Genomic DNA, 19,633 nt, shown 5'->3' with positions numbered 1-19,633 from the left:
AATTATACACGACATTCCCCCAGATTTGTGGTCAACATTATCATCCTAAAAAAGTTGTTCAAAAACATTTATCGACTAATTACGTTCTTTACATTTTTTTCAATTTTGAGAATCAAATTTTCTATCTCAATCTTTTTATATGTTTTTCTTTTAGATAAGTTATAATTTTCTCTCTTTAAAAAAAAGAATGATTTAGTTTAATTTGACATGATGTTTAAGAAAATAAAGAAAAAAAAATAATTTTATGGTGCGAAATCAAAGTTATGACAAATGTACAAAAAAAAATATACTTGAATCTTGTAGTCTTAAACATGACACGTAAAAAACTGATATTAAAGTTGCCAAAAAAAGTGGTCATTTTTTTTATAAAAAAAAAACAGATCAAACAAAAGTAGTTCATTATTTTTTAAACGAAGAAAGTAATTATTATGACTTACAATAAAATAGTAGAGAGAAGTATTGAAAACATCTCTAAACTTCATGTAATTATTAGTTTCATCATCAAACTATTGACAACTTTAAAAACATCATTTACTTGACTAGCTAGACTTAAATATACCCCCGATCTTTTAACATTAGTGAAATACACCTCTAAATGTTCGCCAAGTTTAGAGATATTTTCAACACTTCTCTCGACTTTTAATTAAGAGTCTCATGATGCTCCTACACTACAACAAAAATAACTTTTAGATGACAATAAATAGACACATTAATAAAGAGTGCTAAAGTCTTTACCGGCATTAGCTAAGTGTCATTAGATTCAATGTTGCTAAAGGCTTTAGGAACATATACAAAGAGTGTTAATTGCCGCTAAAAATACATATTTAACGGCAATTGAGCAATATTTATCGTTAATTAATTGCCGCTAAAGATCATTTTTTATTAGTGCTACAAGAGTTTAAGACTACGTGCTATGTCATGTGCTAGATCAGAGGTGTATCAAATTAATTTAATTAGTCAAATAGAGAGATATTTTTAAGATTGTCAATAGTTTGAGGATTAAACTAATAATTTAAGCTAATTTCAAAAATGTTTCCATAGTTTTGATATATATAACTTTTATATTTAAAAATTGAATTCATAATAAACATTTAAAATTTTGACTCTCATAATTTATACTTCCCATGTTCCAATTTATATGACACTTTTCATTTTTCGAGAGTTAAACACTTTAAGTTTGACTGAAAATTTACGCGTGAAATCTTTAATTTTTTAAAATGAAATTTATATGTTTGTAAACTATGATAAAAAGTATTATAAGTCACAATAATTAGCAATTCAAAATAATTAAAAGATATATGAAAAATTTACGGTAAAAATAAACTTGTTTAAATCTCAAAATCTGAAAAGTGTCACATAAGTTGAGACAGGAAGTGACATATATAAAAAATGAGATGGAGGGACCAACTATGTGACAAAAATAAGGGGGGGAATAATCTTTCTTTATCCTTAGTTCTTTTATTCTATATATATTGTTTCCTCGATCAAGTGACAAGTAAAGGAAAAACTTAATCAACACAAAGAGAAACAAAGAAGAAAGTATGGAGTTAACAAAAAACAAAAAGTATGGAGGTCATATTTTGGCTCTTCCTTATCCAAGCCAAGGCCATATAAACCCTATGCTTCAATTTTGTAAACGTTTAGTCTCCAAAGGTCTAAAAACCACTTTAGCCATCACAAACTTCATTTCTAATTCAACACATCCAAATCCGGGTAGCGTCGGTATAGACACCGTTTCTGATGGGTTCGATAAAGGTGGCTACGCTGATGCTGATAGCGTAGCCGCCTACCTCGAACGTTTCGAGCAAATCGGCTCGAAATCCCTAGCGGATCTTATCAAGAAATATGAAAAATCGGAGTTTCCTATTACTTGCATCATGTATGATGCGTTCGTGCCATGGGCTTTAGACGTAGCTAAAAAACATGGTTTAATTGGGGCTTGTTTTTTTACTCAAGCATGTGCGGTGAACTATATTTACTATTATGTTCATCATGGTAAATTAACGTTACCGATATCTTCGACTCCGGTGAAGTTATCGGGATTACCAGAGCTCGAACTCCGAGATATGCCTTCTTTTTTTTACGTACATGGAACGTATCCAGCCTATTTTGAAATGGTGTTGAATCAATTTACAAATGTGGATAAAGCTGATTATGTATTTGTGAACTCATTCTACAAGTTGGAAGCTGAGGTTAGTTACAAACTTACTATTTATGGGTAATCCCCTAGCAACTAGACCTCTTTATAAGGTTTTTTTTTTTTTTTGTCTATTTAATGAATTTTAGCATAATTCAATTCACTTGAATATGCACCCTCCTTTTCTCCTTTTAAAGGAAAATTTTCAGTATTATAGAAAGGAGACAGAATTTAATTAGTTCATGTGTTTTGAATTATAATTATTTTTGTCTAGGTTTTTGATACATGATTTATACCCCTATTAGATGATTTTTTTTCTTAAGAAAAATTACTTAAATGTACGTCTTATTTTACCATAATTTCAAAATTTTCCAATTATTTAAAAAAAAATTGAAAATCCCTTCTCGGATACATTACTCCCCTCTCGTTGATACACCCATATCCCCTTCTTGAATACATCTCTCCCTTATGTATCTGGATGTCATATTCCCTCTCTAATACACTCCTCCCCTCTCGGGTACATCCCTTCTCTATGTATCCGGACGTCTGTTGATGTATGCGGAAGTCCAGTGATGTATCTGTAATCTATAAATTTTAAGAGATTTTTTGTAATTTTGAAAATAGTAGAAAAATAATGTAATTAGCTCTTAACACTACGAGATTTATGTAAAAAAAAAAATCTTAACATAAATATACAGTTTGAGTTAAAATTAACATGGATTCTACGGAACTCATAATTAAAAGGTTGGCTCCACCCTTAGTGGATGCAGAAATTTTACACAAATCTCATATTGTTAAGAAGCTAATTACATCTTATACCTATTATTTTCCAAATTACAAAAATCTCTTAAATTTGGTGAAATCCAGATACATCCCAAAATGTCCTGACACATCACGTCTCGGTTTCAGATACATCCCAAAACGTCCTAACACATGACGTCTCGGTTTCAGATACATCCCTCAACATCTCAATATATCGTGTCTCGATTTCGGATACATCACTCAACATCTCAATACATCACCTACGTTCTGATACATTGTGTAAAGTGATGTATCGGATTGATACATTGCATAAAGTAATATATCCAAAAATAGAAAAAAATAAGAATTTTTGTAATTTTTTCAAATGATAGAAAATTTTAAAAAATATAATAAAATAAATTGTGTATGTAGATAATTTTTTTCTTTTTTATATGATAACAATATAAAATTGGGTAAGCCAAATACCTAAACTAGTCCAATATTTCGCCTACCACTTAAACTCAACGTGATATTTTGGAGACCTTACATTACCTAAAATACACTAATACTACTTCCTCAATCTCTATTTACTTGTCAAATATTTTTTAATTTAATTTCTTTTTTTACTTATTATTTTTGACAAATCAAGGAAGGACAAATTTTTTTCCTTTTATACCCTAAATTATTAACATTGAGTTAATATCTTTGAACAACATATTAAGTAAATATGTTTGGAACCTATCAATTAATAGGGGCAAATGGTAAACTCACTATATTGTTTTCTTTATAGGAGTGCCAAATCAAAATTTGGCAAGTAAATAGTAACGGAGGGAGTAGTCAATTTAAACAAATCAATATCATCTCTGTAGATAAGTTAATTTTATTTTTCATTAATATATTTATTGCAGGTAGTAGACACAATGTCAAAAATCAGCCCATTGTCCACCATAGGGCCAACGTTACCATCGTTCTATATGGACAATAGAGTTGAAAATGACATTGAGTATGGTCTCAATCTATTCCATGTGGATTCTTCAACATGTATCAACTGGCTAAATACTAAGCCAGAAGGATCAGTTGTTTATGCAGCTTTTGGTAGCATGTCTACTTTTGATGACAAACAAATGGAAGAAATAGCTGAGGGATTAAAAGCAACTAATAGCTACTTCTTGTGGGTGGTTAAAACTTCCCAAGAATCGAAAATTCCCAAAAAATTCATTGAGGAAAATTCGGAGAAAGGATTAGTAATAAATTGGAGTCCACAATTACAAGTGTTATCTAATAAGGCAATTGGTTGTTTTTTCTCACATGGTGGATGGAATTCGACCGTTGAAGCATTGGTTTTTGGAGTGCCAATGGTTGTAATGCCACAATGGACTGATCAAACAACAAATGCAAAATTTGTACAAGATGTTTGGAGTGTAGGGGTGAGAGTTAAAGTTAATGAGAATGGGATTGTTGGAAGAGAAGAAATTGAGGAATGTGTGAGGATAGTGTTACAAGGAGAGGAAGGGAAAGAAATGAAGAAGAATGCACTCAAATGGAAGGATTTGGCTAAGGAAGCTGTTCAAGAAGGTGGAACATCTGATAAAAATGTTGAAGAATTGGTATCAAAATGCATTAGAAAATTTGATGGTCAGTGATTTAATCATTGCATTCTAGTTTGGGTTAGAAAACAAGGGAAGAATAAGTGAGATCCAAAAAAAATTATTATGTAGTCATCTTTTAAGTATATGTTTTCTCTATGGAATGCCTAGCATATTCTGTGTAGTTAGAGCAATGCATGTTGTATAACCTCAGAAGTTTATGTACTAAGCATGAAAATGATTCAATAAGTTCATCTTGTTGCACAAAGCCTGAGTTAAACATATTAACAATGAGACAATACATAGCACAGTAAAATGAAAACCACAAATGCAAATGACAGTAACAAGTACAGATTTAGAAGTGCAAGATGATACATACACGCTCGACCAAGAAAAGGAGAATACAGCCTTAATCTCCACTGTTTCTGATTAAGAACACTATATTTTCTCTTTTCCTTGCCCTTGTTGATGATGTGCAGCACCAACCTGCGCTCTTTTTCTCATTAACCATGAACCATAAACCATACCACACCACGACCAAAGCTTTAGGAAAAAGTGTTAATGATTTCAATTCAGGAAAAGGAAGAGTAACATAGCCAAGGATGAACTGCCGATTATCCATTTGTGTGCACCAATAAGAATGCATTTCTAATGCAGCCTGTATTGGCACAGCCACCATGGATAACACAAGTGTGCTGTCAGGTTCCAACATGCATGAAGTCTTCAGCTTCCTGCATGTGAAAAGGGAAGCCAGAGACTCTAAAATCTGGTTGCTGGAACATGTTGTCGCCACTGAAGATACTTGTCACATCAGAACCAGATTGGGTGGAAGTCCCCCAACTACCACTCTCTGAGTGCTGAACCATGGAACTAGATAAGTTGCCACCTGCCTGTCGCTTAAAGATATTTCTATCGTGCTTTGGAGATGAAGGCTTGGATTGCTGCATATTCTTTGTGTTCAAAAAGCGCCCTCCAGAACCCCTTACTCTCTTCATTGCGTGACGATGTCGAGACTCGTGAAGATATGGCTGTCATACAAAAGATGGGATAAGACCACAATTTCATTGTTAGCAAGTGCAAGAGCATTATACTGGATGGACGTACCTTTCTGTCTTTGACAAGCTTATTTTGAGCCTCTAGCTTGGCACGGACCTGTCGCCTTTTGAGGATAGCACTGTATTGTTTCGCATTCACATAAATGGGCAAGCTCTCCGTGCATTCAAGAGGAAGTGCAACTCTTGTAGAGGTGACACCAACCATTTGAGGATAAATCTAGTAAGGCCAACATCTAAAAGAGTTACATATTTAACAGCAACAAATGCATTTCCAAGTGAAACAAATTCTAGTTTTTCATTTAAGTTGAAATCAAGGATCTCCACAAAGCATTAAATGAAAAGAAGAGATCTTCATTTGTAATTAAGATGACTGGATGAATTGCTACACTCTGCTATTGAATAACTGGCACAAACAACTGCTAGTTGCTCGGAAGAGATGACATAAGTTAGTTGTGTGTTGCATTCGATAGGATTTGCAAATCACAAAGTTCACATGGTAAAAGGATGCTGGACATCATCAAAGAGACCTGTCTTGGTGCATCATTTGTTTCTCCACAGATGAGATTTGTTTTGGTTTCTTGTGCTTAAGAAAGATACTCTCATCTGTTTTGGTGCATCATCTCTCTCAATTTTGTGTCTTACTTTTCCTTTTAAAGTCTATTTAAAAAAGAAACGCTGGGTAGATCGTAGATTGCCAGGTATGAATTCGATTCTAAGTAGGAGAATGTTGTTCTATCTATATTAAGTAAGTTTTTGTTGAGTTTGCTTTTAGTTACTGCAGTCATTTTTTAACATAATAAGTTACCTAGCTTTAGGATGAATTTGAATTTTTAAAATTTTTTTAAAGTTCTTTTAATTGTTGAGATTATTTAGCCTTTTTTGAATTTTTGTTATACAGATTTTCTGCATTATGTTATCAAGTTGGCTATTTAATGCTTTATTATGCTTAATAAAAATAGAGAGATATTTCAGTCAATTCTTTTTGCTGTCCCATTTTTAAAAAACACCAACAGTTTTTTCCAATATTTCCATTTTTTTATGACAAGGGAACACCCAACCGCTACCCTTCAATTGCGCACAGAATAAATCTACTCCACTATGATGGCCGACAAACCACACAAGAGAGGTAAATTGCACTAGGCAAGTCCCTTGCGATGAGCTCGACCTCGACTGGGATTGAACCCTGGTCATCTGGGTGGATCTATTAGCTTGTACCACTGGTACAAAGCACCATTTCATACTTTTTATGGGGGCACTATTAATTATATTTAGTTTATGTCAGTTTCTCAAGATAGATATACATATATACATGATTTTCCCCAAAGTTAACGGGTGCACGTGCACCCCCACATTACCATGTGGGTCTGCCTCTGGTACCCGAAACCAGTAGCAATAAATGCAAGCATATTTACTTCCATAATCTCATCGGTTTTCTACTTCGCAATAACTCGAGATTTAATCCCATAGAAATGATAAATCTTTGGCCTGAATTCGATACAATTCAACAGAATCTAAGAAATGATCAAAATAGAAATGATTTTCGAATTTGATTCTATAAAAATTCAAGTTTCATTTTTGAATGAAGTTAGACTATACAGCTCTTATTAGTTTAATAGTTTACCCAAGAGTTACTCAAATCCTATTTGAAATGGATGGTATGAGTTTGTCAAATGCTCGACAAGCCGCTACATTAGAGGCGCATAAACTATGTTCGTCAACCAAGTTTGTTCGGTGGTCGTAAGCTTATTAATCTGACCCAAATTCAATGAATGAATATTACGGGAATGACATGACATTTAAGATCACAAGATTCAAATAATATTTTCCATTCTATTGCCATTTGGCACATTCTAAGCCCGGGCCCAACCATAAATTTATGAATATTTCAAAAAACTTACTGCTCTTACTCCTTTTTTTTGTGTGTATTATCAATTTGACACTTTCTATAGACTTCTACAATATTAAGTAGAAAAAGGTATCGAGAAGTTAAATGAGAATATTTTTCTTAATTTGTATATTAGAATTTTTATTTTTAAAAAAATCAAACAAATGCATGAATGAAAACTCTTCTAATTTCTATTTTACTGAATGTTTTGAGATTATAGTCTCTTAGGATCCAAGTTGAGCTTTAGCATATGTAAAATTAATTTCATTTGCTTCTCTAAATCAAACTCATATGAGCTAACTGATTTCTTGAACTTAACTATTTTATCCTAAATTATATAAATTATGATTATTTTGTATTTCGCAAAATATTTTAGGGATAAGGCACAAGTACCCCTAGACTATGACCGAAATCCCAGAGACACACCTTATCTAATCTAAGGTCCTCTTACCCCCCTAAACTCATTTTTTGTATAATTTTGTACACCTTTTGGCTTACGTGGCACACTCTGTGACTCCACTTAAGTGAGGCGCGTGAGAAATATTTGGAGGCCACGTAGGCCAAAAAGGTGTTCAAAATTACAAAAAAAATAAGTTCATGAGGGTAATAGGACCTTACTTTAGTTAAGGTGTCCATGGGATTTCGGTCATACTCTAGGGGGTACTAGTGTCTTATCCCAATATTTTAAGTTACGTTTTATTTTTATTTTCTTCAAATATCTTTACTTTCTCCTTTACCCATTTTATCTCTCATTCTGATTTTAGCCTCCTTTACCTATTTTATCTTTTATTCTGATTTTAAGTCTTTGATCCATTTGTTCGTCCATTTATAAATAGAAGTTGTATAATTATATTTAAATGATCCCAATAATGATTATAGTCAATTAACTCAAATATTGAATAATATTTGGGGTTAAGTGACGATGATAGTTTGTTGTCCAAAATGAACATGATGAACATTCAAATTGCGGCTATGGTGATGGCCCTGACGCATATTTTAACAATGAGGACGAAGATCTTCCAAACTTGCTTCATCAAGAGATGAATCAACCAGAGCAAGACGAATCTCTAAGTGTTTCAGGCGGAAAGGAAATGAATTTGAGGATGAGTGGATTGAAGATGAAGATGCAATGCATGATGATAATTTTTCAGACCAACAATATATTGAAGGCCTCGTTGTAGTTATGGTATTTGGCAGTGCTGAATCTCTTTTCACATTTTATGAAGAACATAGTCGTCTGACTGATTTTGGTGTTGTTAAAAAGAGTTCACACAAAAAAAGTGGTGAATACGCTAGGTATTTATCATTTGCTTGCGCTAAGAGTAGAAAATCAACCCCTAGGAATTCAAGTAAAAGGGTTGATTGCAAAGCCAAAATTAATTCCTTTGTGATGCCTGATGGTTCATGTCGGGTTACAACAATTGTGTCTGAGCACAATCATCAATTGGAAGCTTCTATGTCACATTTTTTTAGTTGCCACAAGTCTCGAAGCTCATGACATCGCAAGAATAAGACCATCAAAAAGCATAAGACTAAGACTGTTGGAAGTTGATGACGGTGGTCCTCATAGAGTGGGGTACACTCTCAAAGACTATCGAAATTACATTCTTCAACAACGGAAGATGAGGACATTGTCCAGTGATGCTGCAACAATACAAAAGTTCTTTTCTGATACGCAAATGAAAGACGATGAATTTTTTTATCTAATCAACACAAATAATAGTGCAAGACTTCGCAATGTAGTGTGGGTTCACACACATTGCAAGTATGCATATCGGGAGTTTCGTAAGGAGTTTCGTGAGTTGTTTGTTTCAATACCACCTACCTTGTGAATTAATGGCGCATGCCATTTGCATCATTCATTAGTGTGAATCAGCACAAACAGACCATTCTTTTGGGCTATGCTTTGATCACAAGTGAGGATATCGAAACATACAAATTTGTGTTCTCAACGTGGTTGGCGGCAATGGGCAATGCACCTCCAACGGCTATCCTCACAGACCAATGTGAGAGTATCAAGGCAGCAATTAGAGAGGTGCTGCCAGACACAATCCATAGGTATTGCATTTGGCACATCAAGACAAAGTTGCCTGCAAGGCTAAAGGGTGTGTTGGATTTTAAGGTTGTCAATGCCGAATTCAAATCAATATTTTTTAACATCACTATAGACGAATTTGAGGGAAAAAGGGTTGCATTCATCCAAATATGAGCTGGAAGAAAGACAATGGTTCCATACTCTATATTTGGAAAAGAAAAAATGGGTCCCCGTTTTTCTCACGCACTATTTTTGGGCTGACATGATGTCCACCCAAAGATGTGAGTCAATGCATGCAGTCTTTGATAGCTATATCAATGGACGAAGCTCTCTAAAGTAGTTTGTTGAGCAATATTAGATAGCCTTGCGATACAAATACGAGAAGGAACTACACGCAGAAGTTGACTCACGAAAGACACATTCACCACTCGATAGAGATTTCATTGGGATATGCTTATTCAAACTTACTACACTCGACATATTTATGATGCCTTCGTAGTGGAGCATTTAAAGACGTTGTACCATTGCGAAATAGAAAAACATGTTGATTTTGATGCAGTGGTGGGAGTTGAGAAGTACAGTGTAACAAATTTTTCAATAATGAGTGATTTTCATGGAAATCAATTTGTTATCGACCAGACAACCAATATATTGAATGCAATTGCACGAACTTTGAAGTGAAGGTTAGTGTGTTGCCACATTTTGAAGACTATATCTCACCAAAAGATTAAAAATCTTCACGATAGGTATGTTTTGTGCCGATGGAAAAGAGATGTAATTCGTCCACACTTGTGCAAATTCTTTCCAACAATGATGGACGAGTACAAAAAGTACAATTCCTTGAAGAAATGGTTTGATAGGAACTATGATGTTGTATTGGACAACGCTAAATATGTGGACTTCAAAAATGTTTTGAAAGGTCATTTCAATGCATATTCAAATTGGAATGACGACATGGTCGTCCGTTGGTGATCTAGACTCGAACGATGATGTAATAACATTCATCAGAAATTCGAGGAAAGTCCGTTCACGTGGAAGACCTTAGATGATCAGAAAAAGATCAGTTCGTGACAACATATTTAGGAAAGGTGGTGGACATTGGAATATATCTTATTATGATGCATCTCAAGAGGGTGAGAGTAGTCAAGGTAGGAGGGGTGGAGGTAGAAAGATTGGTAGAGGCAGTCGAGATGGTGGTAGGAGTGATTTGAATATTGATGTAGCAAGTAATCCTACATCTAATATATAAATCTTGCTCTTTTTTGTTTTATATTGATTTGATTTTGTTCGGTAATGTTCGATGTTCACCATCCTATAAATCATAAAAACGTAATTAGATTAAAAAAAAGACATAAATATCATCAACCAAATTTTCATTGACAAAAACATAACACCCATTCACCAGGTATTAAACAAAACACTTGCATTTTAAAAAAACAAAGTTAAACAAGTTTCAATAAAAGACCTGACCCAAGGTCCTTCGCACCAATGTGATGTGAACCAAAGATTATGCTGCATCCACCTACAGTTCAAAGCTCTTTGGCATTGTTTCTTGTGCGACTGTCCATTGATCGAGTCCCCTTTCCTCTACCACCTGAGTTGAATCAACTCCATCAAGGATGGCACTGTAACCTCGAGAGTTTACCGCGACAACCTTCTCATATAGGTCAAACATTTTTGTTATGAGAGGTTCATCCATGAGAAACATCATTTCAACCCAATGATTACTTTTCCAAGAGATCAACCTTTGAAGCAACTCACTCATTTCATGTTTCATCGTCTCGCAAAATTTCCTTTTTAGAAATATAATCTCTCCATACTCGCACTTCTCTATTAGTATTTATGAAAGAGAAAAAGATGTTGTGAATGTTGAGAAAGAGAATTCGCGATCTATTCATATTTATAAACAAATAAAATGAAAAAAGATTCGTGCTAAATAAATGTATAAAAAAAGTTTTTTAATTAGTAGCAAATGTAGTTATTTTAGTCTAATGGTAATGCGCTATGTTACGAACGCTAGGTTGCATGTTCGAATCTAATGTATGATTTTTTAAGTTTGGAAAGAAATTTTATTAAGAAGAAATAAATTAAAGAAAACTTTAATAATTACTTAATGTTAATTGTTTATTTAATGGAAAATATAATCTTACGTGACAACTCCTAAAACTTGTTACGCAAAAAAATCCGATAGAATTGGATTATTGGCTCTTCAACTTCACCAATAGTACTTGAGTACACCTACTAATACTATTTGAAAAGAGTTGAATTTTCTTTCACTCTTTTCAAAACAAATTAATTAATTAATGTAAGGTTAATTAATTTGTTTTAAAAAGAGTGAAAAAAAAATCAACTCTTTTCAAATAGTGTTAGTAGGTGTACTCAAGTACTATTGATGAAGATGAAGAGCCAATAATCCAGTTCCACCCATTTTGGTTTGATTTTTTTTTTAACGTAACAAGTTTTTAAGAGTTATCACGTAAGATTATATTCTCCATTAAATAACAATTAACGTTGAGTAATTATTAAAATTTCATTTAATTTAATTTCTCGATAAAATTTCTTTCCAAACTTAAAATCATAGTCTAGATTCGAACACACAGTCCCGCTTTCGTACATATAGCGCATTACTATTAGACTAGAATAACTATATTTGCTACTAAATAAAAACTTTTTTATATATAAATTTAGGTAGGGTGATTTTTTTTTCATTTTATTTGTATATAAATATGAATAGAGCGCGAATTCTGTTCCTCAACATTCACATCATCTTTTTTCTCTTTCATACATACTAAAAGAGAAGAGTGAGTATGGATAACCAATCACCCAACAACAAGCAAAAGTCACTGAGCTTCACCACCTCTCTAAAGGGGGTAAAGAAATTACATTTTCTAAAAAGGGAGTTTTGCGAGACGATGAAACAAGAGATGAGCGAGTTGTTTCAATGGGTGATCTCTTGAAAAAGTAACCATTGGGTTGAAATAATGCTTCTCATGGATTAACCTCCCCTAACAAAAATGTTCGACCTATATGAAAAAATTGTCGCGGTAACCCCAAGGTTATAGTGTCACCGTTGATGGAGTTGTTGATTCAACTCAGGGGATAAAGAAAGGGGACTCAATCGATGGACGGTCGAACAAGAAACAATGTCATAGAACTATGCAACTGTAGGTAGATGCAGTAGAGTCTTTGGTTCAAGGCATATTGGTGCGAAGGACATTGGGTCAAGTCCTTTTATTTAAACTTGTTTTAGTTTAACTTTTTTTTTTTTTAATTTTTAAGTGTTTTTGTTTAACAATTATTGCCTGGTGCATGTATGTGTTATGTATTTATGTTTTTGTTAATGAAAAATATGTTTGATGATATTTATATTTTTTTTTATCTAATTACGTTTCTATGATTTATAGGATGGTGAACATCGAGCACTATGGAACAAAATCAAATCAATATAGAACAAAAATGGGCAAGATTTATCGGAAGAAAATAAAAAATAAAAGTCAAAGGTGGTTATGTTTTTTGGAAGGAAAAATTAGGTGGTTTTGGAGCCAAAAGGGCATTCTTGTCTTTAGGCACAGTGGTGCCAATTCGTGACAAAATGGATTGTGCCAAATAGAACTTCTCTTAGTAATTTAGATGTGATTATACAGTAAGACAATATTGTAACTTCAATAATTCCATGCAGTCTAAATTACTTTCAGCTTGTTAGAGGCTGACGAATCTCATAGTATCAGGAACTCTAGGTTTAGTGAGAAAACAAAGACAAAATTAGTAAAAAAGAGTGTCCAAAGATACTTGATAAGTTGAAATGTTCAACCAAAAAAAAGATACTTGATTAGTTGATAAACTACAAAAACTGGAACTCAATCACCAAATGGCTATCTCCTACTCTACCCTGATCATTTTCAGGTTATTATAGAAGCAAGAGAAGTGCATCAAAGGTGACCAGTTTTTGCTTCACTATTCCTCTTAGGATGATATAAACATATTCACACGGAAAATGCAACAATTATCCGAACATGAAAAGGTGAGAATGTGAGCAACTAAAGTCGCAATGACATTGGCAACATCAAGCAGAGTCAGAGAGATAATCTGCCCCAAATTGACCTTTTTTTGATTTGGAGACCTTATATTTTGGATTTTGAATCAAAAAAGAAAACACAAAAGAGACAAGACAACAATCTTATAAATATTTGTAGGCAAATAACATGTAGTAAAGGTTACTTACGATGGCATTTGATCCATAAGCAGTCACGAGCCTTCCAAAGTAAGTGTCAGTCAAAGGGTAGGATACACAAGCCTAGAAAAAAAAGTGATTGATTAATTTTGAAAGTTATTTTGCTTTTGTAATCTTTTCATCTGATTTGCTTAATGCTAAAGTGCACTCCACATAATGCATCTCTTTTCTCCCCTCTTTTTCTTTCTTCTTTTTTTCCTTTAGCGAAACAAACTTAATTTCAATGAGGCGCAACCTATATTCACCAACAACAGAGCCACTTAGTAATTTACTGAGTTGTAGTGACTTGTAATGGTGAAAAATACTAAATTTAGAAGAATGGAGCAATTTCACTGAAACCAGATTTTTTTTATCACTCTCCTTCCTCTAGGTGAGGACACCAGAAGCAAGAACAGGAAAAGGAAACAAAAGAAAAAAACTTAAGGAGAGGGAGAGATGTTTTGAACTTCACAGTAATTTATTCCACACACACACCAAAACTCAAGTAAACACAGAGGTAGTGGAAGATAAATTGTAAAAAGGAAAAAAAGAGAGATAAATATCGCTGGATGACAGTAACTATATGGAAATGCAGGTAACAAACTGACATCAAGATATACCAGTGACCAGTCTACAAAGAAGATGAAAATAAGTGAAAGATTACAGACCGTTGGATGATTATGATGCACTTGCGGCTGGGGAAGAGTGTTGGTGTCACTTTCGGATGATCGGGATGCGTTTGTTCCACTCTCTGCTTGCACCTCATAAGTTCCACCCCAACCTATTGTGGAAGAACATCACATAACTGATGTTAGCCCGCCAGCATATGTATAAATTATATGTATCACAAATATGAAAGCTAAAAATTTCCTTCTAAAGTCTATTTGGGATTATATTGATAAGAACATTATTTGAGTTAATTAAATTCCGAGATTTTCACCACAAAGGTGAATAATTTCATCTAACATTTCTTATATGTGAGGTCTCAATTGTTAACTTGTGAGCACCCTGACCAAGAGAATTGAAGCATAAGAAGAGATTACATTCCATTTCATTCATTTTGTACCTGGATGAACTGCAACATTTTGAAGAACAGTATTGCTTTTTCCCATTGCGGCCTCCACATGATTAGATTGACCAGTTGACAGAGTAGACATTGAATCCTGATCTTGGAACTGGCATTCTGATTTCTTGATATCGGAGTGATGTTTCAATGCAGATTCCACTCCGGTCAGCACCTTCTTAGAGGGAGCATATTCTGGTTTGTTACTGGAGTTCCACATGGATGAGCAACTCACAAACAAAGGAGCAAAAGATTGACCTTCTTTTCCAGGGCCACCTTTCTTTGAGAAACTTAGCATCCTCTTCAAAACCGGTGCTCTAGAAGCTTTACACCAAATATATGGAAAACCTATATGCTAGTGTAGACTGTAGTATACTATAGCTCTCTAGACTGGAGTTACCTGTTTAAATGGGAGCAAAACCCACACATTGACAAGGAAGATTTAGGCAGACTATTATAATTTTAGAGGACATGGACATAACGATCACTCAAGGACAGGCTAGCAATAAGAAACTGAATATGATGACTTGAAGACTACTTATTAATGATAAGTGCTTCCGCCAAAATCAAAGAACATCAATAGATAGTGATGTCTAGATATTCTCCTTATCAACTAAATGAGCACAAAGTCAACCAATAAGAAATATTTGTTCCCCTCAACCAACCCTTTCACTACAACCCAATAAGAAGTAACAAGCAAATTAGTAGTCAACCTAGTATGTTGAATCAGCTCTTTGTATACTAAGGGCACGTATCTATTAGGCCATCAACTATGAGCTCACATTGCAAGAGAAATAGATCCAAGAGGAGTAGTGAGGACAGACGAGTAGACAGAACGCTGACTCATAATGTCAGAATTCCATTCTTTTCTAGTTGTTTATAACACAGAATCCCTCTAAACAGAAGCAAGCAACAGTAAACAAAGAGTACTAGACAATACAGAAGTAGAAACATTTTTTTTCTTTATTAACTGAATTTGTTTAATAATTAAAAAATGTTACAATGTACCAAGAATTTATGCTTAAGCCTCAGATTCAGATAACTAGAAGATGTGAGAATGAAAAGAAGCTTTCCACACTAGTTTCTTTAGCTTCATCCGAAAACTGCTTCAATTAATCAAATGACTAGATTTTTATTCCATAGCTTTTTTGTATTCCACTAAACCCAAGATACATGAGAAATAACTGAATAGGCTGAAGACTATTGCATTTGAAATTCGTTAAAAGAAAAAATCTGACTTTTGCAATTGAAATTTATATAACAAAGCTTTACATAAGATTCGAGAAAAAACTGCCAAAATCACCATTTCCTTAAGTCAAATGCAACAGCAAGCAAATGTACAAGAAAGTTTAACTTCACCATAGCAAGTACGAGAAAAAGCAGAGAGGTGTTGAATGCACAAAACATTAGCTTTTTTATAAGGTAACAATTTATTGATGTAGTAGATTTAAGTTCTGGTATAAAGAAAATTGAGAGCCTACACCAATATACAAGTACCAAATACTCATCTATACTAATAGGAACCTAATTGCTGCTCCAAAAATTGGATAGAAAGAGAAAAAAAAAACCTTATATCTTGTTTCTCTTGTTCAAAACCAAGCTCTTTTGCACCAAACAGTAGAATTTTACAAGTTTTGAGGAGTCAATTTTAGAAAAAATACAAGATCCAAGCAAGCAATATTTGACCTACTTTTTTGGGTTCAAAGATAATAACAATAGCAGGATGTTTGAAAAAAGAAAGTTCCATGAAAACTTGAATAGAAATATGAGATTAAGTTAGTGAAAGAGATGAGACCTTTTGGTTTGGATAATGAAAGATCTGCTGAGTTTTGATGCTGTCTGTGCTGTTTTCTCCCACCGGAAAAAGAATAAATGCGAGTATTACTGTACTCGTACTATTATACTACTAGGAGGAGTAGTTGGTACTTTTGCTTTCTCCAATTCTAAAAAAAAGTTAAAGAGGAAAAAACAAAAAACATGCCTTCAGTCATCACATGTAATACAAAGCAAGTTCCTATGCATGCCTCATCACATCCACCTTCTTTTGTTTTTTTTCTGGACATTGTTCTTCAATTTTGATATAGTATATGACTACACTACACTAGATCACCCACCTAACTTAATTATTAGAATTTATGACTTTCGAATAGACTTGGAATGATACTACTGCTAACTAATGTTCTCTCCCCCTAATTACTTCTTCACTTTTAAATTGACATATTTATTAAGAAAATAATGATAGATATAATGAATTTAACATTTTACCCCTATTAATTATAAAGCGAATGACTTAAAAACTTATGAGTTTCAAGAAGTTTTACATTTTTCAAAGTAATTAATTAAGGATATAATAGGTAAAAAAAATTGTCCTTTCTTGATCTGTAAAAATTGACAAGTAATTAAGAACAACTAAAAAATAAAAAATAGATAAATAATTAGGAACAGAGTGAGTACTTTATTATTTTAGATTTCATGTTACTTAAGAAATTAAATAAGTTAATTATTATTATTTTAAATTAAGTTTTTAATAAATGAATATAAATTAATTTATTTTAATTAATTAAATTGACTAATAAATATAAATTAATCATTTAGTTTTTCTATATTGGTCAAATTATACTTTCAAGACTAACAACTTTCAAGGATAAAAAGGAAGAATAGTGTTCTTTTATGTATTATTTTGTCCGTCCAATAATAGTTATCCACTATACTAAAAATAGTTATCCAACAATACTTGTCCAATTTAGAAAATCAAGAGATAATTTATTATCTAATACATTTTTCAAAACATTAAATTTAATAAAGTCAAGAGTAATATTACCCCTATTATTTATTGTTTCTTAAGAGATGTGTCAAGTCAATAGTAGACAACTATTGTTGGACAGAGGGAGTAATTTTGTGAAGCATCAAATATTAAGAAACATCTATTTTTAGTAACCGCAACATGTAAATAGGAACGGAAGGAGTATTAATTTTGGCCAAGTAAATTGAGATGGAAGGAGTAATTTTAACTATAAAACTCCCACTAATTCATATTATAAGTAACTTGTTGTAGTATGACATATTTTTAAGAAAAATAATTAAAGATATAAATGAAAGATAATTTTTCACTATTATTTTTTTGATTATTTTTAAATTATTTTCTTGGAATGGGTAAAGTATAAGAAGTTAAGAACCTCATTAAATGAAATTATGAATAATTCATTTATTTTGAACTATGAAAAAAATAACAATTCACTTACGGCTCCTTTAGAATGAGGGATAATGAATAATTAATCTTCAGATTAATTTTATGATAGATTTATCCCATATTTGATTGGGATAAAAGTACGGGATAATTTATTTTGAAATTCAGAAATTGTAATGTCATTTTAATTTCATATTGAAAACAAAATAACAATTTTAAAATAACTAATCACAAATTAATTAATCTTTAAGTTACTTGTTACTTAATCAAAAGGAGACTTTAATATGGACTAAAGAGAGTAAGAAACGGTCCCTTTATGGAATAACTTGTTGGTACACTAAGNCAAAATAACAATTTTAAAATAACTAATCACAAATTAATTAATCTTTAAGTTACTTGTTACTTAATCAAAAGGAGACTTTAATATGGACTAAAGAGAGTAAGAAACAGTCCCTTTATGGAATAACTTGTTGGTACACTAATAAATTATGAGATAGAATTGATTGAGGTGTGCTGCAAACTAATCAACACACCACGTCATAAGAAGTTTACCTCTTCATTTTTTCATTTTATATGTTACACGACAAACAAGTATGGCTTAGTGGTAAAAAAAACATACATTTTTTTAATATAAAAATGGACCAGGAGTATGAAAAATAAACTTAAAAATACCTAACTTTTGTGCTTAATTTAATAATGCAAACTGTTCAAGAGAGGGGAAAAAAGAAGATTCATTTAAGTTGAGTAGGAAGGAAGATAAGAGTTTTGGAAGAAACATAACTACCCAATTAAACCCACATTGAAAATGAAACAAGACTTTATTATAATTTGTCTTGATGAGGGAGAAAAAGGGGTTCCCAACTTCTAAAAAGAAAAACTTAGGTGCTCCAAACAAGATAAATTGATAATCCCAATTGTTTAATTCTACAAGTAGTTAACACTTTTAAGGGGTCGTTTGTTCGCTGATTTAGAGTTATGCAAATATTATTAGTAGGGTAGATATTAGTTATGTAAAATTAATTATTTATATATTAGTTATTTTGATTCATAATTTATTTTGAAAAGGGAGTATATGTTTTAGTTGTATGAAATAGTTTAATTATCAAGCAAACATCGTACCATTTTTATACATATTTAAAATTATATAAAAGTGTGACTGGTTATACCAAATTTAATACTGGAGAAATTCACTTCCTAACCAATCACCAAACAATCCCTTAAGGTTTTCCATATCTCTCTTATTTTTCTTTTCTTTTTTTAAATTTTTTTAATCCAGTGTCTGATACTTATATTAGATCCCGATTAATTTGAATTCGCTCCGCGCAGGGCTCCATCGAGGGGAAAACGCTCATTATCAAGAATTTTTTCATACTTAAGACTTGAACCCGAGACCTCTGACTACAGATTGAATATCCTCATCCGCTGCCAGGGGCGGATTTAAAGTACACCTAAGGTGTGTCACGTGACACGGCTTCGTCGAATTGTTTTGCGGAATATACCTATTTAAAAGAATAAAAAAAAACTAATAGATAAAAGAATTAAAAGGACACCCCTTGTAACAGAGTGCTCTTAGCTCAGGTGGTAGAGGCGCTGTAAATAAAGCTCAGCGTCTTGAGTTCAATCCCCACAGGGTGAGTTCTTTATCCGCCTTTATTTTATTTTTTTTCATGTTTCATTTTTTTTTCCTTAAATTTATTAATTTTTTGTTTTAAATTCAAAACAATTCATTAAAAA

The 19,633-nt window shown here is 32.7% G+C and overlaps 2 protein-coding genes across 2 annotated transcripts; one reads left to right on the top strand and one right to left on the bottom strand.

The window, feature by feature from the left end:
* The first annotated feature begins 1,488 nt into the window (after positions 1–1,488).
* On the top strand, positions 1,489–4,732 carry LOC125878479 (UDP-glycosyltransferase 74F2-like). The gene is made up of 2 exons (XM_049559739.1): positions 1,489–2,192; positions 3,787–4,732. The coding sequence occupies exons 1-2, from the start codon at positions 1,542–1,544 to the stop codon at positions 4,519–4,521; spliced, it is 1,386 nt and encodes a 461-aa protein (XP_049415696.1). The 5' UTR covers positions 1,489–1,541; the 3' UTR covers positions 4,522–4,732.
* On the bottom strand, positions 4,703–16,757 carry LOC125878480 (nuclear transcription factor Y subunit A-8-like). Its single transcript, XM_049559741.1, has 6 exons — positions 16,508–16,757; positions 14,716–15,112; positions 14,318–14,430; positions 13,662–13,733; positions 5,569–5,736; positions 4,703–5,492 (listed from the first exon to the last, which is right to left on the bottom strand). The coding sequence occupies exons 2-6, from the start codon at positions 15,008–15,010 to the stop codon at positions 5,163–5,165; spliced, it is 978 nt and encodes a 325-aa protein (XP_049415698.1). The 5' UTR covers positions 15,011–15,112; positions 16,508–16,757; the 3' UTR covers positions 4,703–5,162.
* Positions 16,758–19,633: the final 2,876 nt, after the last annotated feature.

The sequence above is a fragment of the Solanum stenotomum genome, chromosome 10 (assembly GCF_019186545.1).
Source record: "Solanum stenotomum isolate F172 chromosome 10, ASM1918654v1, whole genome shotgun sequence".
Lineage (NCBI taxonomy): Eukaryota > Viridiplantae > Streptophyta > Magnoliopsida > Solanales > Solanaceae > Solanum > Solanum stenotomum.
The sequence above is the reverse complement of the archived record's forward strand: the minus strand, read 5'-3'. Positions and strand labels throughout refer to the sequence as shown.